Below are 22,483 nucleotides of genomic sequence, written 5' to 3' on the forward strand. Positions count from 1 at the left end.
ATTTGCTCCCAGCTCTATTTCTTGCTTGCAATGGTGCAGTCCAGGGGTAGGCAACTTTTTTTGGCTGTGGGCTGGAACAACCCACCATGGGTCAGAGGTTGGTGGGCACTAGGACTGGGCCACACTGCCTCTTGTCCCCACAGTGGCACAGGAGAGCACCTGCAGTCAAAGCCCCCTGCCGCTGAATGCCCCCATGTCTCATGCCCGCGGGCTGGATCCAGCCCATGGACCATAGGTTGCTTACTCCTGCTGTGGTAGGATGCTATTAAAGGCAAGCAGCTGTCCAATATATGCAGAAATGAAAAGGGAGTCTAATAGTGTTCCCCCCGTGTCATTTGTTCTGCAGTTAGATCGTTTTGTCTCTGGATTTGTGCCAAGACACTGCATGATAAAAACACATTTTTGAATCTAGGAGTCTTCCACGGAAACCCAGTGACACGTAGCTAATGAACTTGACCACTGCTAGCAGGGAGCTAGCAGCTGGGTGAACACTGGGGAGACCTGTCCAGGCTGGTTGCAAAGGCCAGTGAAGTTAATGAAACTGCTCCCTTCAAAAGACTTTGGCTGGGGACGGCTAGATGATTTTATATTCCCATGAGGGTCCAAACTGCAGTGAGTAGACCATGTAGCCATGCAAGTCCCTCTGTTGCAGAGCGCCGTCCCTGCTCTCAGCAAACCAGACCAAGTGCTCCTACAAATGCATCTAACTTTACAAATGGTGGCTGTGATTTTACCAGGGCCTCATTCCTAAAAAAAAAAAAAATCACAGGAGAGTCTTAATGAGCCAACAAATGAGCCGCAGCTTATCATGAGACTTCTGCAGGTTTTTTGGAGCAGTTTGCTTTTCTATTAATTCTTGTTTTTTTCCTGTTGCAGCTTACACAGCTGGATCTAATACACAACACATAATGCAAGGCATGGTTTAAAAAGCCTCAGCTGAGTTTTGAAAGGGTTCATGTCGGCTTATCATATGATACCTGCAACTTTGGCATGCCGAAACCTACAGTCACCAATTACTATCTGCAAACTGTTGACGGGAATCCAGCCTTCTTTTCTTCTGTTAAGGTTTTTCACCAACCTTCGAATGATAAACGTAGTAGTGGAAAAGGTTAGCGGTTTTACAGCAGGAAATGACAGTTCGCATGCAATTGTCATGACTAATTTGTAAAAAAATTACAGAACATAGATGCTGTTCAAATATGTGGCCTGGATCCATCAAAGCACTTCAATGAGATTAGGACCAGGCTCAAGTACTTTGCTGAATCCGGGGCAGGCTGCCTAAAAGAAAGCATCTAAATCAATGTTTATGCACCTGCAAATCCTTATAGCCATAAATAATCTTAGTCAGACAAACAGTCTGACTGAATTCAGTGAACCTAACCAGAAGCACTTATATTACTTTACTATAAAATCATAGAATGTTATGTGATATTGCCTATTATCTTTTTATAAGTTTTTACACATAAGCATTGATATTATTGGGCTTGGGGCAAGGTAGCCAGGTTTGAAACTAAGACTTTAATGGCTCCATCTCAGTCAAATGCTTTATTTACAAATATATATAACCAAGGCATCTTTACCACCTGACATGAATTTAATCATTTTTTAAACTTATTACATAATAAATTGTAATGTTTTCTTGATAACACTTAACCAGCCTATATTATTCCAAATTCCCTTTGATGCTCTTGTGATGCAGGTAAATATAAATTGGTAACCCTAGCTATAAAGGGCTGTCTGATGCACGGAGGTTAAGTAATTTGCCTAAAGCTATAAAGGGAGTCAGTGTCAGAGCTGGGAACTCAAGACCTCCCTGCTCCCAGTCTTTGTCTAGCCCACCACTACTGCTTATCATTGGTTGTTTTACATCTTTCAGAAGTGCAGCATCATTTGGTGCCATGTACATCCTTGCCATTTTTCACCACTTTTGTTCCAGACTACTGCCATATCTAGTTCTCACCTATCCAGGATCACTGTTTGGTCTCAGGGGTATGATGCCGCACCGTGACACAAAGAGATGGAGCTGATTTTTGGCGCTGTTACTTCTTTCTATTAGAATCAAGAAACTATCTATCTCTGTGCCTCAGTTCTCCATCTGTAAAATGGGGATAATACCAGTTTCCTTGCATAATAGCTACTACACAACAATAATAGATAATACCTAATATTACTAGATACAGAATCCCCTTGCCCATGTCTCTTGCCATGCCCATGTATGGTGCCTACCACAGTAGCTGCTCCAAGCCCTACATCAGCCCAAATTACTGAACAAACACCGCTCACTCACCAGCGCTGCCAGGAGTGAACTAACATGTAAGGATAAAAGGCAGGATTTTAAGATACAGGGAGCCTGGGGGGGTGGGGCAGCCAGCCTGCCAGCCTGGAGCTGCTCTGTCTGGCTCAACGTGCTGCGGAGGGGCTGATTGGGGCAAGAGAGCGTTACTGTGCGGGGTAGCTGGCAGGCAGCCCCCACACCGTAGCACCCTGGTGCCCCAGCCATCCCCCCTCACTTCCTACATGTGCGTTGTGGTGCACTAAATAACTCCACCATAGGACAGTACTTGTGTCGGGCAGTACTATCCTATAGCAGAGTTAATTAATTTACTCCAGCCTAATAGCACTGCACATGTGGATGGTGATGCTTTACTGTGGAGCTAATTAGTCAACTCTGCAGTAAAGCGCATGTGTAGATGCCGCAACAGAGAGCTTAATTTGGACTCTCTCTCTCAAAACTGCTAGAGAGCCAGTCAGGACTGACAGCCCATCAGTAGAGGGCACTACTGCACGTTCATGCTACAGTCTCCAGTACACAATAAGATCAAAGAAATAGATGTTTTTGGTTCACTGTTTTCCCTCCCCAAATTATAACATACAAATAATAATGAATTCCTCCAGTTTAGAATTAAAAAAATCATTTAAAAGAGTTTGGCAAATAACAAATTTGGGGGAAAAAATCATTTTGGTTCGACTGAAACAGCTTCTTTTAACAAAATTAAAACGACACCTTTTGATTTTGAGCTGTTGACATTTTGTGTCTGTAAAAAAAAAATAAAATAAAAGAAGAAATGTTGGAACAAAAATTGTTCAAATAAAAATAAAGGTTTTAAAATGCCAAGTCTGGCAGGCTGCATTTTGCAGAATTTTTTCCCAAACAATAAAAAGGGAGGAAATCTACATATATTTGCTAAATGTTTCAGTATCAGTGAATGGGCTTGTTCCACTGAAGCAGCAATGCACTCAGCAAAACTGGTTTCATTGCTTTATGCATTGATGTCCTGCATATCGAGCTCCATTTATCTGAAAATACCAATGACTAGATCTTGGCTAGGAATCTCCTTAAGGGAATTTTGTAGCTGCACCCTTACAGGTTAGTCAGTGCACAACTCCAGCTCAGGCTTTTGATAACCCTTCTCTTGCACATGCATGTACACATATCCCCAAAACCCAGGAGCATATACACAGTGCTGCCGGAGCATGCTGACTGCATTCATACTGAGACCCAAGGAAGCACTTCCAGGCTCTGACTGACAAGTTAGAAATAAATCAACCTGAAAAGAAGGAAAATCAGCCAGGACTCTGGGCCAAATTGCTGCAAAGACTGCAAGAGAGCATCGTGTCCTCTGAGAGAATGAAGATCCTGGTTTGACATGCATGAGATCAGGTCTGGTGATTTCCTAGGCAGTATTCCCAGCTGAAAGCTGAAAACCTGCTGTGAAGCCTCACCTGCAAGCCCCAGCTTTAAATAACCCTACCAAATGGCATGGTAGGCATTAATTAGTAAACTCTTGTAAAGCCATTCAGAGAAGGAAAATGCCTTGTAACTGGTAAGTATTATTATTATTATTATTATTATTATTATTATTATTATTATTAATAATAATAATAATAATAATAATAATAATAATAATAATAATAATATGCCTGGAGGAATGAAGCCATGAGCTGAGCTGGAGAAGACAAAGAAAGGACCAAGAGCAGTTATTCAAGGCGTCATTTTAAACATTTAAAAGGCCACTTTGCAATGTATTTGAAGTTACCATAACTCATTCCAGCTGTTAAGGGAAACTTGGCCACAATTTCCAGGGGCCTAAACTAGTAACAATGGACTCCATCATTTGTAGTTTGTTTTCTTGGTAAGGTACACACATGAAAAAACACAAGGCAGCTATGCGAGCAGTTCAGTTGGGCTAGACATCATTATCTTGTAGGTCCCAGAGGGAAGGAGCAAAGAAAGTCAAAACACCTACCACTGTCCCTCACCATCCTCCTGTAAAAGCTGAATCACATCCCCATTCTTAACCAGCAGATCTTCAGATCCTCCTTTCTTGCAGTCTGCTAGGGCTTTGTATTTTCCTGGAGACTGGAACATTAATACAAAATTACTTTGCACAAACTCCTTTTCAAAACACTGCCTAATTAATTGTTTTGTAAAGTAAAGTCTTCATATATGAGTGCCACGGGGAAACGGGTAGTCCTTTGGCTTCTTCAATAATAATCAATCAGGCAACAATGTAGGAGGTAAGCATGTGTACAACTCTTCTTCTTAACACTTCGAAAACACATTTTTATCTGAAAAAGACAATTAGTGTAATATATGCAGCAACTGATAACATGCTATGAAAGAAAAATCCATTGATGGTGAAAACCACTTGCTTCCCCACCCGCGTCCTCCCTGCAAAAAAAAAAAATTAGTACCTATTTAAAAAATGCTGTTTTTTTTCTGGTACTATTTTGACTTGCCACATTTTATGATTTTTCTGTAGCAAGTCACAATACATTAGACATTGTGGCATTAATACAGCATATTACAGATGGCACTGCAAGATAGCTTAGCTACTGATGCAATTAGAGGTTCACCCTGTGCTTCTCTCCTAGTGTGCACAGTAATAAAATGGGTTAAAGAAATAATTAAATAAAAATGAGCTGCTGTGTAGAATGACCCACTGTTTTGGAAACAGAATTATTGCAAGATTGCTTTAAAAAGGGCGGCTTGTACAGGAGATGGGGGCTGTTCAGACTGAAGGGCAGTACCAAATTTACAACAAAGGGTGAAGATGTATACCCCTGACATGAAATGTGTCCTGGATGACTGGAGACAGGTAAGTTGGATGGTGTATGAATTGTGGGTACAGGGAAGGAGACTCAAGGCTTTGTGAATAAAGGGCAATGATTCTCAACCAGGATGATGCATACCCTGGGGTGCCTTGAGATCCTTTTAAGGATGCCACACAACAGTTGGTGTGCAAACACCTACAGGTTATTCACAAGACAGCCCCCAAGGTTTCAAATAGGAATCCAGAGTGTCAAGAGCATTCTGCCCTGTTGCAGTCTTTCTGAGCTCTCTGCAGGAGAAGAACGGTTCTATTATTTTTCTGTAGTCAAGAAACAAGTGAAAGCTAAGAGCTGGCATTTTCCAAAGAGTGCCTTGACTCTAATGAGGGTTGCCTTAAATCTGAAAAGGTTGAGAACCACTGGTAAATGATACCAAGGTGGTGGCATGTCAACTTAAGCTGCAGACAGGTAGTATAAAGGCTGCTTATGAACATCATAGTGTCATGATTAATGACAGCCCTTTGCAACTGTATCAGCCAATTACAATTTCCAGGAACAAAACCTCTGCATCCCAGGAGGCAGAAAGCCAAAGCTAAATGACTTGCTCATGTTTATGGAGTCTGCTCATGGTTACAGGGTCTGTTGAAGAGCCAGAAAACAAGCCCAGTCTCAGTACTGACAGTCCTGTGCTTTGGGAACGAGACCAATTTTGCCACCTCAGGGTGATCTCCCCTTTAATCTGACTCTGGTTTCTCCTTCCTTGGAGCACTGCTGATTTGCTTCGTGGGTTGCCTGCTCCCTAATCTGGGGAGTGTTTCATTGACTAATAGGCTCCTATTTCAGCAATCTGAGCTGAAATGTAACCAGATGGTAATTGGAAGTTAATGAAGTATGAATATGTTTTTGATGTTGATGAAATTGTTTCTTTCTTAAGTGGTTACATCCTTTTTATAATTGTTATTAAAAGTTCTAGCAAAAAAAAAAAACCCAGATACATGAAAATCCAGAGAATGGAAGGCTGGCAGTCTTTCAATGGAAATAGATAAAAACATCCGAAACATGACCCATATTGGCATTTTTTTGTTAAAAAACTAAAATTGGTTTCAAGATACCTTGGTTCAACATATTCCCCTTTCTTCTCTTAACTTTCCAAGTTGAGATGATACAGGAATTTGATTGCATAGACTGTTGGAGACAGAATACTGGGCTGGGTAGACCAGTGGTCTGACCCAGTATGGCAATTCTTGGCTAAGTCCAGGCAGTCAAAAAGCTGGTGGCTGAACTGATTCAGTCTTCGCAGGTTGGTCTAAGCTGCATAGTCTGAACTGATAAGCAAGTGAACAGACATTCACTTTTGATTCAGGAAATGCAGCCACGTGCCTGCCGTGACCCATGCCAGAGGATGCTAGAGCACTCCTCCCTGCTCGGCTGGAGCAGAAAGCACGGGTCAAGGTTAGCCCGCCCACCCTGCAAGGAGTCGGGGAGGGTTTTTCAGGGGAGGTGCAAGTATCCTGGGATGCTGGGGGGACTGTGACTCTAGAGGGGATCTTGGACAGAAGTTTAATAGACCGATTTAACCTAAAGCAGTTAAGTCTGATACTGCATCCATCCAGGTTTATCCTAACCTGCATTTTGACCATTTTGAAAGCAGTTTATGGGTGCCTATACATGAGCAGCAAGGTGGCTCTGACGTGCTGTAAGTACAGTGCATGGGAGCCTGATGGAGTGTGGTAATTACCGTGCTCCAGCAGACTCCAGCATCTCATGTATCAGTGTCCCTGCACTGAAAAATGGTGGTGGGGATGTTTTAACTATAGCTTGTTCAATGAGCTTTAATTGAAGCACCCCCGTTGCCATTTTTCAGCAGAGGGACACTGATACACAAGATGCTCTGGGTGCTTTAATTAGAGCAGCTCTTGGGGCCATTCTTAATTAAAGCAACCTTTTGCAGCACCCCCCTCACCACACACACACACTCCTGAAGCATGTGCATAAGCACCCTGTGTGCACTTAACTTCTGCTGTGTCACAGATTTGAACTGGTTTTTGATCACTTATACCAGTTTATATGTAATTTCTGTCCCTAGTCCTTATGTTCTTAGATTAAAACAGTTATCCGAGCGAATAAACAGAGATACCTGCAAGTGTGTAAATTGTGACCTGGTAGGCTTGTCACAGCAGTTGCAAGAGGCACTGTTGGTGCAGCTCTTGAACTCAGGGGGTGAACACTGCTACCACTCACCCCCCATCCCTTCACCTGCTGCAAAATTTAAGGTCTTTAGTTGTCACTGGTGGGGGAAAAGGAAGGATGAGTGGTGGTGGCAGTGTTCTCCCCTTGGTTTCCCAGAGCTGTACCAATGCAGCGGCTCCGGTAGCTATACCAACAAGCGGCCACCCCACCACCAGACATGAGTCATCCAGCCTGAGAAAACCCCAACAGTCCAGATCAATCCCCCTGGGCTTAGACACCCCACACCATGACATAAGCCACTGCAGAATTTAACAAAAGGGAGGAATCTTATCACAGAGACTTAAGAGTCGCATGACTTAATATGCCTTGTAATGCATTACTAACCAACTGGCTTCCATCTTCTTCTTCCGTGTCTGAGCAATTGGAAAGGTAATTGTTGCAGGACCAGTCCTCCAGTCCTTCACAGATTTCGACTGATTGTGACATTCCTGGCCAACCTGCAAGAAAACACGTAAATCAAGATCCTGGTTGAGGTGACCCAAATACACAGGGCATGACAATGTAAGGGCACACTGCGTATTGCACTTACTTCTGTTTGGCTTGTTTTGAGGTGAGAGGAGGACGCTGTCCAACATTATAGGACTGGTTCGTTCAGAATCGTTTTCCTCGGAGCTTATGGAGGCTCTCTGCTGCTTTCTGAAACAGTCACAAGAAACCAGGTGTCATCACATTTTAAATCTGGAACATTCTGAGAAGCCCAGAGTCAGAAATAAGCATGTGCTAGAAGGTGCTTCTGAGCACATCAGTGGCCCTGAAGGCACATCATCTAGGTTTGGGGTGTGGTTTGGGGGTCCAGTGGGAAGAAAGAACGAGAAAACATTGCTAAATGCAATTGCTTTGTCCAAGTTTCACATAACATTGGCTCTTGATTTTTCCTAACCATATTCTCCATGGTGATATGCTTTCTACAGCCAAAGCTCAGAGTGTTTTCACTTGTGTGGGAGTTCAGTGCACTGCCCTACGGCAGGATCCCAGGCTCCGGTTGTTTAAGAGAAGATGAGATTCTGTGCTCTGCTTAAAGGAAAACGGAAGCAGAGTTAATGCAACTCCCTGGGGTTTGGCTAAGTGACAACAGTCTCCTCGGGTTGTCCTGCAGACTATGGCACTGTCCAGGATCTCCACAGCACTGCACACATCTGCCCCAATGCCAAGATGCTCCTTGGGTCTCCATTACCCTCTCCCCATGCCCAGGTTTAGAAGCAGCCTTACAGCTGTTCTCCACTGTATGCCAGTGGGAATACTTTTCATCTGGATATATAGCTTCCAGAACCCCTTGACACTGTCCCTTCCTGCTCACATGGCTTCAAGGCACTCAGATGGGGTGTACATCTAGCCCAAGGACTACGTAGGTGACCTTCAGTTTAAGCCTGTGCTTAAATAACAAAGAAAGAAAATGACCTTTGTGTAGGCTGTCTGACATACCCATCGCTCAGTGGAGGAGAAAGCTGGACCTGGTCTGTGCACGAAGTGGGTTGCTGTTTCTCCACTGTGAATGGGTTGCAAATACTGTGTTAGTTTAATGCCTTTTGTCAAATCACTCACAGACCTTGTATACAAAGGGTTATTTTAAAAGCACAGCTTTTTTCTGTCTATTCAGCCAACGCTCCCATCATTTTCTAAAGGCTCGGTAGGATCTCAGTGAAGTGCACCAAAGACTGCAAAGTCTAAGTGAGCAATTTTTGCAAACTGGAGAGTTAAAGTGAGTCAGTACAGCACATTAGTACAAATCCAACACTAAACCTTCATGTAGTGACTCAGTACAGCGTATTAGTACAAATCTAACACTAACCCTTCATGTAATGATGCAGTACAGCTTATTGGTACACATCCAACCCTAAACCTTCATGTAGTGATTCAGTACAGCATATTAGTACAAATCTAACCCTAAACTGTCCTGTAGTGATTTAGTACACCATGCCAGTACAAATTCAACACTAAGCCTGCATGTAGACCTGAGGTCAATGGGACTTTTACCGTACTTAAAAGTTAGGCAAAAGCTTAGACACCTTGTTGAATCAGGGCCTAAGAGAGCAAATATAAAAGTTGAAAAACATCCAAATGCTGATGCAAAAATGCATCCATGCATTTGTTTGCTTTACACTTCCCATTAAACTAGTGCATTTTTAAAAAATAAAGTCTCCATAACAGGAGACCTCATTAAGGCACCTTATTAGCTTTCTGCTGGAAAACAGGTAAGCCACTGTTTCTTTGGTGAAACTGGTTGTGTTGGCAGCTTAGCAGTGCAAGAATTAGAAAGCTGTAGTGAAAGCCATGATGAAAGGCTCCAACATACCTTTTATAAGCTCCTGCTGCTTGAACAAAATTTTTCTTATTTCATTTAACCACGCCATCTTTAGATCTACTGTTTGGGCCTGCAAGAAGAGAACTACTTGAATTTTGATTGCTTGAATCAAATCTCCTATTGCAGTAATAGGGCTGAAGCTAAGGTTTCTGAACCACAATTTTTTGGAATGCGCTGTTAATTAAAGCTAGGTTACAGACTCTGACAGCTGTTACACTGAAAATGTTCTCGCTTTTCCAGAATGAGCTAATGTCCCCTATGACATTCAAATAACTATATTTATATTTGAATAACAAATTGGATTAATAAACACAGTTAATGGAGAGAGGTCATTACAATACGAGTGCAGTTAAACTGCTTTCTAGTACAAACAGTACAATCAAAAAGTAGAGAGGTGTTTCATTACTTCTTTTCCCCAAACACCTTTGGGTCTAAAATTGCCTTAGACAGCCACATTTCTACATGAGGGACTAAGCTGGTTCAAGAGTGTAAAGCAACGCAACGCAATTTGAAAATACTTTACTATTTCACAAGGGGATTTTCATGAAAAATATAAAGTCAGCTTAACTTTTCCATTTAGAATTTTATTTAAAAAAATGCTAGCAAAGTAAGAAGTCCAAAAAGGCATGTGATCAGGGGCTCCTGTTGTATACAGGAGTTATGAATGTCTGTTAATAGCCAGTTCAGTTCAATCAGCAACACAGCCAGCAACACAGCCCTGGGAGGGGGCTTGCGATCTTCCTGAATAAACAGTTAAACAAGGATCCAACTTTTGGAAACCACTGTCCTCTGTGACAGGCTCCATCTCCAATAACAATCCACTCCCAGGACTCTACCAATACAGCAAGAGTAGACATCTATTAAAAGACAAGTCCTAAACAAAGGTCCATCATGTCTCACATACAGCAACAAGTCAACCTTGCAGTGTGACTCTATGATGTGAAAAGACATCCATTATGACTGCCTGGGAAAAGGACTTCGAGAAACAAACTTGAGTTGCTCAACAAAATTTCCCATCCAAACAGGGATGGGTGTCCAAAAATGAAGCTCTATCACGGCACCGGCAGCTCACTGATTGACTCATTGATACTGGAAAGAAGTATGGTCCCTTGAAGGCAAAAGTCCATGGCAGCCTGCCGGGTGACCTGCTGAAGAGCTGGGCAATGGGTCTCAGCCTGCTTCTAGAATACCTATCCTATCAAAAGGTGTTGTATACTTATTGCTCCAAGTCACAATTTCCACAATATGCCTTTATTGTAGGCCAGGAGTCATTAGCACATCCCAGTGAAGACACTGCTGAGTGCTGATTTTGCAGGACCATATGCTATTAATCTATTATAGAACTATCTGCTTAATAGAGCAGCAAGGGAACCAAACCAAACCGGTCCAAACCTATTTGCCAGCCCATACGCCTACTTCATGTAGAGACAGGCCATTCTCTGTGGGTTGATGGCGCACCAATTTAAACACTGTGCTGAAAAACACAGTTATACACTGCACTTTAAAATGACAAACCTGTACAACGTACACCTCTTCCCGTCCACTATACCAGATCTCAAATTTTCGATGATCTCCTTTCACGTTTTCAGTGATGCCAACTGCATTCATCTGTTTAAAAAAAAATAAAAAATGAAGTGTCCTTTGAATTAAATGCCTTACGCATTTTCATCCTGAATTCCTGCAGGAATCTTAATGCGATCTTGCCTCCACCCTCGTACCAGCCTATTTCCTTAACAGTAACATATTTAATCAATGATGTGTTTTCAGTTGTGAATAAACATCCTTATCTGCAGTTGTTCACCTTGTTCTTTTTGTCTGTAACCTCTAGGAAAGCTTTCTTGAACCTATGAGCAAGTCTTTGGGGCTTTTTGTTGCATTCACAGATGAACAGGAGCAACCTAGAAGACAGGGTTTGAGTCCTCTGCCACCATGATGTCAACTTACGGTGATGAGAAAGTTTGAAGTTTGCAAGAAAAATGCACCCTTTGTTTCAGATAGAGCATCAAAGTTTCCAAATTCTACTTTTTATCCACTTTTCTCCCTGAAAGGCTAATGCCTGTGTGCTTCCAAACAAGGGGTAAATATTTCAGATATCCCACCTGGGCAGCTTTGAGACTAGCTCTCAGAAGAACCAGGCGCCACAAATTTCCTCTGAGACTCGGGCTTAGTTTGCCTAAAGACGGGCACACAAAATCCTAGGCTGGCTTTGAATATTTGGCTGGAAGGGTGCCAGGTACAAAGAGATCACAGGTTTGCACAGAAAGACTCGGTGAATCAACGGTTCAGACTAGGATCAAAGCCCAGGAAATTCTTAGCCCTTGGTTAAGCCTTTCCCCAGTCTGCTAAACCTAGCACCCGATTACTGACACACCAGCAATTTATGCTGTGCTACTTTTTATTATTTGGTTCATTCATCAAAAGGTGGTGAATTAGCGTGCTGCTTGTTGACTTTTTTCAGCAAAGTGTATCAAGGACATACAGCTAATTGGTATACGATGAAAAATAGGAGAACCCCCCCCCACATAATACTTTGAACTAGCTCTGCTAATAATGCATTTTGTGCCATATGTCATCTTAAGCTGCTCAAGAGAACCACATGAAATAAACCTCATAAGATACAAATGCACCTTGCAGAAGGGGAACCTCCGTCTAAAGTTACCATTGCACACCACGCAAACACACACGTGCGCAGCTTTATGTCTGAAACACCGAGACAATGTAGAAATTGGACAACCTGGGTAAACCTTCTGTTCCTACCTGCTTTTAAAAAGTTGGCACCAATATCAATAAGTCTGAAAGATGCCCTCAGGAAAGAAATTTAAAAAAAAAAAAAGAATAAAGAGGCAGCAAGGTGCTAATTAGCTTTCCTAGTTTCTGCAAGTGAATCTGAAACACTGTGGATATAAATTGCATCATTCTCTGTGAACTTCGGAGGCAGAATTATTCCTGGATACAGAAAAAGGTATGTCCGTGAGCAGCAATAAATTGGTCATAGCCCTTGGGTTAAATACAAAACTGGACTGACGCTTTACAAAATCCCTGGTACCTACATGGACTAGGATCCATTGGTCAAAGCTATGTCAGGAAACCCACTCACTAGACCTATCCACTAAACATCCACATTCAAGAACTATTTACCTGCTTCATACCCTCAACCTCCACAAATAAATGGCAATCTGCTTTGGAAAGTTTTGGTCTGTGATGCTTAGTGTGGGCATTGTCCAAGAAGCCAGACCCAAACCTGTTTTGTTCTGCTCTTTAATGAAGAATACAAGGCAGTCGCTTTGAAAACTTGGCTGTGAATAATTTGTTTCCCAATGCTGCAACTTCTGCTATTATCATACTTTTTTTGGCAGGCAGGTTAGGGAGTTTTTCAGCAATGCAGTCATTGTTACCCAAATATCATTAAGGTGATTGCAATGCTCGTCTGGATAATACACTACTAGAATGGGGAAGAAAGATGCCAGGAATAAGTTTACTGTAATAGTATTAAGTTAGCCCTCCTCAGAAACTGCAGCCCTCTAAAATATTTATCTCCAATCTCATGGATATATAGCGCTCAAATGAAATTATTTTTTATAGATTTCTCAACTGCATCACTTCCACAAAACAGATTTCTTAAATTATGGATCTCTGAAAAAACATTCTTCCCAGGAAAAATGATGCTCTGATGTTATCACGAATCAAACAAACTCAGAGCTCCCGAAACATGTTTCTGCCCTCAGGCCAGCAATGCTGAAGAAGAAATATTCTCTTGCCACAAATCTCTCAGCTTGGCAGCATAAACACTTGGAAAATGAGATATAACCTAACATAAAGCAAGGCTGGTCACCCTTTCCTTTATGCTGGATGCTTTCCTCTGAATGAGGATGCCCCACATGGCTGCTTTCATATCTTTGAGAGTAAAACAGGTGCTTTTCCTACATGGCCTGGTACAGAAAAGTGCTCAAAACAAGAAAATATACTGGCTGGAAAAATATACTGTGTTTAGACATATAGTCTGGGATTACTGGTCTCCTCTTGCAGCTGCTAATGTGCCTATGACCTGAACAAGTTTGATTGAGCATAAGATGCTGAAAGACACTCTCCATATTGGTACGGTTCAATCCTCCAACCTCAGCAATATCCAGTGTGGGGGCTCAGCCCTAAATATCTATTTGTTCAATTCTAACACTCACATCCAATTATCATTCATTAAGAGCTAGGCATTTTATAGGCACAGAGGAAACCAGAAATGCTTCTCCCATGGAATACACTGGGAAGCTCATGATCTATCCTGAACCAACTGGATAGTACCAAGCAAATCTTGCTTCTAGCATTTTTACTGCAACGATTAGCCTCGATACACTTGATGAATTTTGACAAGACAGAGTGAAGGGACCCCAAGGAAAGGTAGCTCCAGGACACAGAGAAGTCATGGATTGAGTCTTCCAGGTTTCTTTTTTTTTGTTTCGGTTGGCACTTGCTAATAACCTATGGGTGCCTTGGGACATCTTGGGACATGCCCTGAATTTTACCATGTCCTATTTCTTATTGACATTACTTTAGTGGAATGAACCCTTGCCAAAGGAGGGAAGGTAGCAAGACAAGAAGAGGAGCTGCCTATTTACATGCCTAGGTACTCACCCAGGTAGTCAGGTCATTGGTAGCACTGGGGTGTTCACCTCCAGAAGCAGGACACAGGAGCAGGCTGCTCCAGGGGAGGCCAAGAGAGGTTGCTCTAACCAAGAGGCCTCATGGCTTTGGTGCTAAGAAGCTTGGGATGACACCTCCCTCTCCCATGTGGCCTGGGGACAGGGTTTTGCTTCTTCACATTTGCACAAACGATGTCTAAACCGCAGTTTAGACTAACCTGCATGTCTAAAACACATGGGGTGTTAGGTTCATTCTCTGCTGGGAGTCTTCAAAACCAACAAGGGCCCTTTCGATTTGCATGGCAGTAGCCAGCAGCACCCTGGGACTATTAAAAGCTGAGAGTGGGTTACTTTGCCTATTAAATCAAGAATGTTTTCTCAGTTCTGAAAGGCAAATTTGCTTTGTGAGGTGAGGTCCTTACTTTCAAAAAGTGCTTAAAGCTGTAGGAGGAGGTTTTATCGTATCCATCTCCATGCTCTTCTCTCTTCTTACAGAACACCAAGGCTTTCTCATACAGGAAAAGGTGCCTCTGCATTGGCTTGAATCGGGCCAGGTCCTTCATTTTCGTGGGGCCTTTCCGGTGGCCCGCCCAAACGCTGAAGGATCCTTGCATCAATACTTTTCCAAGCTCACTCAAGTCTCCCTGACGCAATAGATAAAATGGCAAAATGAAATACATGCACACAACAAGGTGGTCTGTCCAACATCTGCATATGTTTGAGACTCCTTCCCTTCCTCCTGAGATGCCCAACTCATTTTATAATTATCCAGATTGACTCACCTCATATCCAGTTATTGAGATCTGATGCATAGAGTCGTTGACTGACTTGAGTAAATCCAACATCGCAACCAGAGCTTCTTGCAACTCCTGAACTCCACCGCAGCTTGTGCTGTATTTCAGCAACTCCTATAATCAGAAATTGAAGACCATAATGTTTTTACTTCAGTGTAGCAGACTTTCTCCATATCCCTCGAAATGGCCATAGCACAGAAGACTACCTGCAGTAGGTTTTTTTTTTAAATTCTTTGTGGGGGGGCATCACATTTTCAGTAGACTCCATTCAGAAAGTTTAAAACTCCAGCAATATTTCATATTTAAGGCTTATGCAACTCTAATGTTGATTAATGATTATCCATTACTCTTAATGGACCTCCCGCTCCCAAACTCCGAAGTCTTTCTGTTTTAAAAAACAGGCATCTGAATACCTTCAAAAGCAACTGGTATTTTGTTAGACGTTGTACTGGTTTGAGCAAATAGGAATCCAGCCCAAGTTTGTGTTCTAATTTTCTTTGGCATTCCTGTAACCAAGAATTCATATTAAGTCAATATGACAACAATTCGGAAAAGTCATTCAGGTCGGGAGACTAATATGGATAACTTGAAGGCCCCTGCTACACATGATATATATTATGCAATTAACTGATGAATCGTGCAATAAATTTAGACCAGCCTTATGTGCAAAGTAATTATCACAGAATAAAAATTACTATCCGGCTATAAAAAGAGCCAACCAGTTACAAACATAGTGACTGAAAATGTGTAGCACTCTGTAACTGGTTTCTATCCAGCTTTCCTTTGAATGTGCAGCAGGGCTCCTAAGGCTTTAATTTACAAAATACCTTATTAAATCAAACAGCTCATGGTGCTTTATTTAAAAAAACCCCCAAAACTATAAAAATGAATATTTTATAGTGCAGGTTTTCTATACTACATGTGTACAAGTATCCAAAACTAGTATCAATGGAGAGTTTTATCCATGCATAGAGCAGGGAATAAAGTAGGCTGCACAGCAAAGGACTCTGCCATTGCATTTAGTGGGAAAAAATCCACCCATGATAAAATAGGCTTGGCACATGAATAATCAACATACCTGAAAGAAGGTGCTCTCTGAACATTGCCTCCACAGAGCTTCTGACCGCGGCTTATTCTGACAATATTTCTCATACATCTGAAAATCTTCTCGCTGAGAAAGGAAGAGCCAGTCAATTTTTAAAAACATACGCTGCACTTCTATTTAATTTTTACAGAAGAAGAAAATGAGCACCAAATGCTTATCTTATCTTCAGTTGCAGTTGCAAATTGGAAGAATGTACATTTAAAAGAAACAAAGGGGATGAGAAGGAACAGCTACTCCCCTGTTAGGAGGCTCTTGGACAGCAGATGGGATTTGTTGCTGTTTGGCCCCCTTAGTCTACTTCTACAAGAAGCATACTGTTAAGTGGACATGTATAGCAAAATGCATGTAGCCTACAGTTTTACACAACCTGGGAAAAGCTGGTCTTCCATCATCTATTTTAAATATGAAGATTGAGAAACTAACCCTCTCCAAGAAGCAGAAGCCCACTCTTTCTGGCGCTCCAAGGCAGTTTTCTAGACTGTGCAGAAAAATTCTGTAAATGGTTGAGAGAGAGACCGCAATGAGACTGTGAATAAAACAGCACTTGGGCAATCATTTTTTTTTAAGGGAAGCCAATAAAAAATAAAAAAAAAAAAAGGAAATGTGTTTAGTATTTTACTTGTGATGGAAGTCGTAGATCTCTGGCATGTTTCCGAAAAGAATATCCTTTCTGTTTCTTAGGACAGCTGGCATGAGAATGATCATATCTGGGTTATCCATTTCACCTCTGTAACCCTGAAGAATGCAAAATGTATCGTTACTTTTTTTATAACCTTGGTTTATTGGCCTATTAAAGAGATGATGGAAAGTGATATGAATACAATTTCAACAACCTTCATTTTGCTACAGAATATTTCTTATCTACGTATTTTTAGTCCCAGCATCTTCTTGGTTTCCCCTGTTTCTTCCTTTTCGTTCTTCCCACCCCATGCAACAGGAAGGGCTTGCCCCAGCTTCTGTTGGTACCAGATACTACCATTTCATCTCATGGCAAGAGGGAACACAGAGCAGCACAACCTGCTCCAGTACCCATGGAGTTGAGTCTGATGCCTCCTTGGCATCAGTCCATGGGAGCACGGGGCCAAAGATAGCAGCACAGAGTCTGGGAGATGAATGTAGATTTCTTGCACAGAAGAAAATTGCTCCTCTATTTGCTGAAACATTTACAAGTATGGTAGGGTATGAAGAGTTTGCAAAGAAAGGCTACATACTGATAAGACAAACATTTGCTCCTAGCTACGGCACAGCGGAGGAAAAAGTCCTGGAGGAATATTTGTCTTGGTTACACATGTCTGTTGTTAGGAATGCAAGACACATGACTGACAACTTATTTATATGGGAGAAGTGATTACAGGTAACCTTACAAGGTCTGAGGCACTGGGAAATCTGCAAACTCCTAGAGATCAAATACCAAAAATCAATGGGCCTTTTTCGCTCTTGCACAATGCAGTGTCTGAATACCAGGGTCTTTTTCTCATTGATTCTTGCTGCCTATGGTTTTTTTTCTCTCTCCTGGTTACAGTGTCTGCTGCTTGAAGCCAGCTGCATTTTCTAAAAGGAAATCTTGACTAAATAATCTGGCACAGCAGCATAAGTGGTTATAACTTACTAGTAATACAAGCACAGACGTGTATGCTAAGATTGCATTCCTACCACACTGCAAAAGTATTTTAGTACCTCTGGAAAGACCAAATAACTTACAGAAGTATCACCCCCCTCTCTCCCTGTTTCTCTAAATTCATCAAGTGAAAGACTTGTCAAAAAGACCAGAGAGAGCGTTATTAGCCATCCAGTTCAAGGGACAGATTCTGACTGTGGATAAAACGATCGTAGTGTCCCTACAAGCCAAAAAGCATTGTACACAACTGAATGCATCGTGAGGCCCACCCACTGTATCTCTTAAACCAGTTTGCAATAAGGAATTAAGTAAAACAAACACATGACTGGGGTCATCTGACCCCACAGCTCTTCCCTGCCCAGGGCAGGGGGTTGGACTCAATGATCTGCTAAGGTCCCTTCTGACCCTGAAAATCTATGAAATCTAATTTATCACATCCCACTGCTTTAAAATGTGGATCCTTTAATACAAAATTGCTCATAGGCAATACCGATGGACCTTATATTAAATGGGAATTTGCTCCTGAGTTTAGGATACAACAGGCTCATAAACAATTTTGGAAGATTAGTCATGTCAGTGTTAACCGTGACTGCCAGCCCTTTCTTTAAACTGCTGCATCTCATGAAGGATCTAACAGGTGTCTCATGAAGGATTACAGGATCTAATATGCTCTGGAAAGAAGAGGAAGCATAGCTTAGATGTGTCCATCCAGGGCATTTTGCATTTCTATGTACTCAAATATCCACACACACCACTGCAGCCTATATGTATTTCTGTCCGAACCATTGATAAATTTAGTTACCAAGACACTAGTGTGTGAACAGAAGGTTTCTCCTACATTACAGATGAAAGGCTTGTACTGACACATACTGCACACGCAGATGTTGGCTGAATCAAAAACGCCAGGAGACCATATTCAGAAAGGTTTCTGATCGCCTGGGCCATGGCAATTTAGTAGAAATTTGCCAAATCACATTCTTGCTTATTTGGCAGTGGCAGGTGCCTTTTCATCAAACATATCAGGGAGCAGTAATGATGAAGTTTAAAGACACTCACCGTCAAAACAGTGAACAGTTCTTCTACGTATACTCTCTCAGTCTCTATTAGCTCATTTATGACATGGCTAAAATAAAGAAGAAATACAGATGGAGTATTTCTACTTGTATCAGTAAGTTTAGCCCACGATGACGCAAAGTGAGGATGAACATACCTGCAGTTAACCCTACTCTCAGGCTTTGCACACACGAAATGTTTCTAGCAGGGTAATCAGTACCCTAAGCTCTAACTCACTCAGGCCTCAAACAGACTTCTTCACAAATACCCACCAGAGAGAGACAGTTAACAATGCCCTTAGCAATTCTGTGCTTTCTCAGCTCAGCCACTGCAATGGAAAGATGCGTCTTATTAATGGATGTGCAGTGAACTCAAGGCTGCTTCTCTGTCTGAGTCTAGGGAAGACCTACAACTCAGCCAAGTTGTATTCAATAAGCCCTAAGTGGTAGATTAGAGAGATCAAATATTAACATACTTAATGGTTAAGTATTGTTGGGCTTCTATTTTACAATCTTTTATTGGGCTTCTATTTCCCGACATTTGTCCAAATGCGTTACTTAGATCTGCACTTGCATCCTATATGCAAGCTTCCTCTTGTTCTACATACAAACCTTTCCCTTGTTCTTCCTGGTCATGCCAAAGTCTTACACAAAGAACAGAAGTCTTTTCTTACTCATAGACGCTCTTCTGAAACTATCCCATTCCCCTTTTTCCCTCATTTCTTTTGACTACCCTAGCACATGCACTTTACGATTGAGTTCTGAAACGTTTCCTTCCGCTGAGATACTCTATATAGCAGAGGCGGCCAATTATTATAGGTGGAAGGCGGCTTAATGAGTTTTGGCGAGCTGTCGAGGGCTGCATGGGTAGCCCCACCCCTTGACAGCTGCCCCACCCTCAGGTCACCATCTTAGGACCATAAGTCCCACCCCTTAAACTTTGCCACCAAAAGTCCAGACGCACCCCGGAAGCACTCCGTTTGGGAAGAGGGATTGCCATTTTGGAATGGGGAAAAACCCCCCCAAATTATATACGAAAAATCAAGCAACCACAAGAACATATTTTAATTTTATTTAAAAAAAAATATTGTTGTCCTGATTTGTGTTTTCATCGAGTATATAGAGGAGATTGCAGAATAGCTCAAAATGAAGTCTTGCTCTTGTATATTGTGGGGGTGGCGAAGGTCAGGGGCTCCGGGAGGCTGCAGTGAGGGGGAAGAGATGCTTTACCCCCACAGCAGTTTCTGCCTGGCTGGCACTGCTGTTGCTGCTGTTTAGCATGAGCAAGCGAGTCTGGAGCAGGCGCTGGGCACGCTGGGCTGGGGCTGTGCCACAGGTCCCCACCAGTACCGTGGGGCTGGGGCCAGTGGCAGCGGCAGATGAAAGAAGCTGTCACTCCCTGGTCTGCCTAGAAAGGCAGTCAAGCCCCAGCCCCACTGTGTGCCCAGGGGGCAGCTGGATGCACCACGGCTGGACAGTGCCTGGACCAGGTGGATCAAAGGACCTGCCGTGGGCCAGACAAAGCCCTGTCATGGGTTGGATCTGGCCCATGGGATGTATTTTGCCCACCCTGGTATATAGTCTAGACCAATCTATGGTACGTGTATCACCAGTGATATGCAGACAACCTGTCAGTGGTACGTGTTACCAGATTTACTATAATTACTTTATATGACACGCAGGGGTGCAAATGGTACTTCAGTTTGGTGCTGGTGGTACGTAAGGTTGTATTGTTTTAAATTAGTGGTGCGCAATCTGTCAGTTTAGGAACTGCTGGTTTAAAGAAAAGTCTACTAAAAAAATCACTGTAGACTGCTTCCTTCTGTGAGCTACAAGTCCAAACCGGGCTCTGATTTTGCACAAAAAAGTCTTTCTATATATCATTTGAACAGCACGTTATAAAACATCTGGTATATGGAACAATACATACCCTTTTAGTGTGTCTAAGTTGTCTTCACTGTCTGAAATAAATGAAAGCAGCGAATTCCTTTTTTCTTGATAGTCATGCATTACTTCAATCTGAAATGGATATGGTACGTATTAGAGACCTGTACGTGGAACGCACCTGAGGCGATCTCCGATAACAAGAACACAGAACTACTTTAGGAAGTCTTCTGGAATTACATATGTTGCATGTTAAGACATTCTTTACATAATGTCCGTGCTCAGTTTAAAAATGAGGGACAGTCCAGGAGCAGCCATGTTCCTCCAATGTGATCTTACAAGCTAAAAACACCGGTTGTGCTTGGTGGCATAGCGACCATCTCTTTGTCTGTACAGAGCTCAACAGACTCCTGGCCCCTGAATGAGGCACCTGGGTATAAGCGTCATTTGAAGGCTTAATTCTACAGGGCATGCATAAATATGTAAACGAGCCGTGAGAGAGCCATGTACATAGTCTAATGATGCCCTATATACTCAAGCCTGTGTTCAGCTTGAATGGGAATTTTGCATATGCTGATGGGCTTTGATAAACTGAGTCTGAGTGGGCACGTCTACATGTGCATTTACTGTGCAGTAAATTTACTGTGCGGCAATTTACTATGCAGTAAGTGGGTTTACACTAATGTCTATATGTGCAGGCATTAAAGCGTATGTCACGGGGTAGGGCCTAGGAGCGGCCGTGATCCCGCTAGGTCCCCCTGCCGTGCCAATTAGGAGATCCAGCACCCTCTTAATTCTCGCCCGCCACGTCTTTGATCTCATATAGTTTTATATGGGAGGCTGCCTTTTATCTCCTATGATCTCAGGGTGACTTGGTGCACCCCAGCCTTATGGGCTATGCGTGCCTCCTACCTCCCCTTTAGTACGCCCCAAGCCTCGCAGCTATTCCTGACATTCTTGTGTCTCCAACCTTATACTAGCCCCTCCTGGGCTTTACTCTTGCAGGCTGGCCCCCCTTGGGCCTATGCCACGCACTTCCCGCGCTCTTCCCCTCACCGGGGCCTGTCTCTGTGCCTCTTGCCCTTCACGGGGCCTGTCTCGTGCCAACAACCGCACCTGGGGCTCAGGTGGCATGGAGCCGTGCCTCGCCCCTTGCCCCTTGGCTCTCTCGGAGCCTGCTCCCGCGCCTCTCACGCCCTTGGCTCTCTCAGAGCCTGCTCCCGCGCCTCTCACGCCCTTGGCTCTCTCTGCTGAGCCTACACGCCAGCCCTGTCTCGGGCTTTCACCGGCGCCGGGGGCTCAGGTGGCACGCAGCCGTGCCTGGCCCCCTGACCCTTCTCAGGGTCTTACGCCCTCACTGGGCCGAGTACGGCCCTCTTGGGCTGGGGTCTCAACCCCACACCCCGCACCACACTGGTGCCCAGCTGCCGCGCCTTCCCAGCGCTGCTCGGTGCCCAAACAGGGCACCCAGGAAACCCCCGGACTGCTGGGGATCTCCTGTGAGGCCTCCTCAGACCCCTACAGCCTCACCCGGTCCTCCGGATGATATACACAACAGAACCATAAGCCAACTGGCTGGAACCAAACAATAAGCCTACCGGCTGTAACAAAAACAATAGGCCTACTGGCAATAACAAAACAATAAGCCTGCCGGCTATAACAAAAGCATAAGCCTACCGGCCATCACATAAAGTCCAGGCCCTCCTGGCTCTCTGGCCAAAGCCTCCCGGTCAGGCTTCTCTCTGCCTTCACCATAACACATCCCTCTATGTGCTCAGGCTACACTGCTTAG

General features: G+C 43.2%; 1 protein-coding gene across 1 annotated transcript in view; it reads right to left on the reverse strand.

Moving 5' to 3' along the window:
- Positions 1–22,483, reverse strand: part of MCF2 (MCF.2 cell line derived transforming sequence) — an 84,214-nt gene that overhangs the window by 11,458 nt on the left and 50,273 nt on the right. The window contains exons 15-28 of the mRNA XM_019521024.1: positions 20,738–20,826; positions 18,812–18,878; positions 16,757–16,872; positions 16,561–16,630; positions 16,111–16,203; positions 15,446–15,538; positions 15,021–15,146; positions 14,661–14,882; positions 11,120–11,212; positions 9,596–9,674; positions 8,725–8,788; positions 7,832–7,938; positions 7,627–7,739; positions 4,248–4,360 (exon numbers count right to left, since the gene is read on the reverse strand). Coding sequence (XP_019376569.1) covers positions 4,248–4,360; positions 7,627–7,739; positions 7,832–7,938; positions 8,725–8,788; positions 9,596–9,674; positions 11,120–11,212; positions 14,661–14,882; positions 15,021–15,146; positions 15,446–15,538; positions 16,111–16,203; positions 16,561–16,630; positions 16,757–16,872; positions 18,812–18,878; positions 20,738–20,826 — 1,445 coding nt within the window. The remainder of the gene's footprint in view (positions 1–4,247; positions 4,361–7,626; positions 7,740–7,831; positions 7,939–8,724; positions 8,789–9,595; positions 9,675–11,119; positions 11,213–14,660; positions 14,883–15,020; positions 15,147–15,445; positions 15,539–16,110; positions 16,204–16,560; positions 16,631–16,756; positions 16,873–18,811; positions 18,879–20,737; positions 20,827–22,483) is intronic.

Source organism: Gavialis gangeticus, unplaced genomic scaffold (assembly GCF_001723915.1).
Source record: "Gavialis gangeticus isolate Ggan-Ray unplaced genomic scaffold, GavGan_comp1, whole genome shotgun sequence".
Taxonomy (NCBI): domain Eukaryota; kingdom Metazoa; phylum Chordata; order Crocodylia; family Gavialidae; genus Gavialis; species Gavialis gangeticus.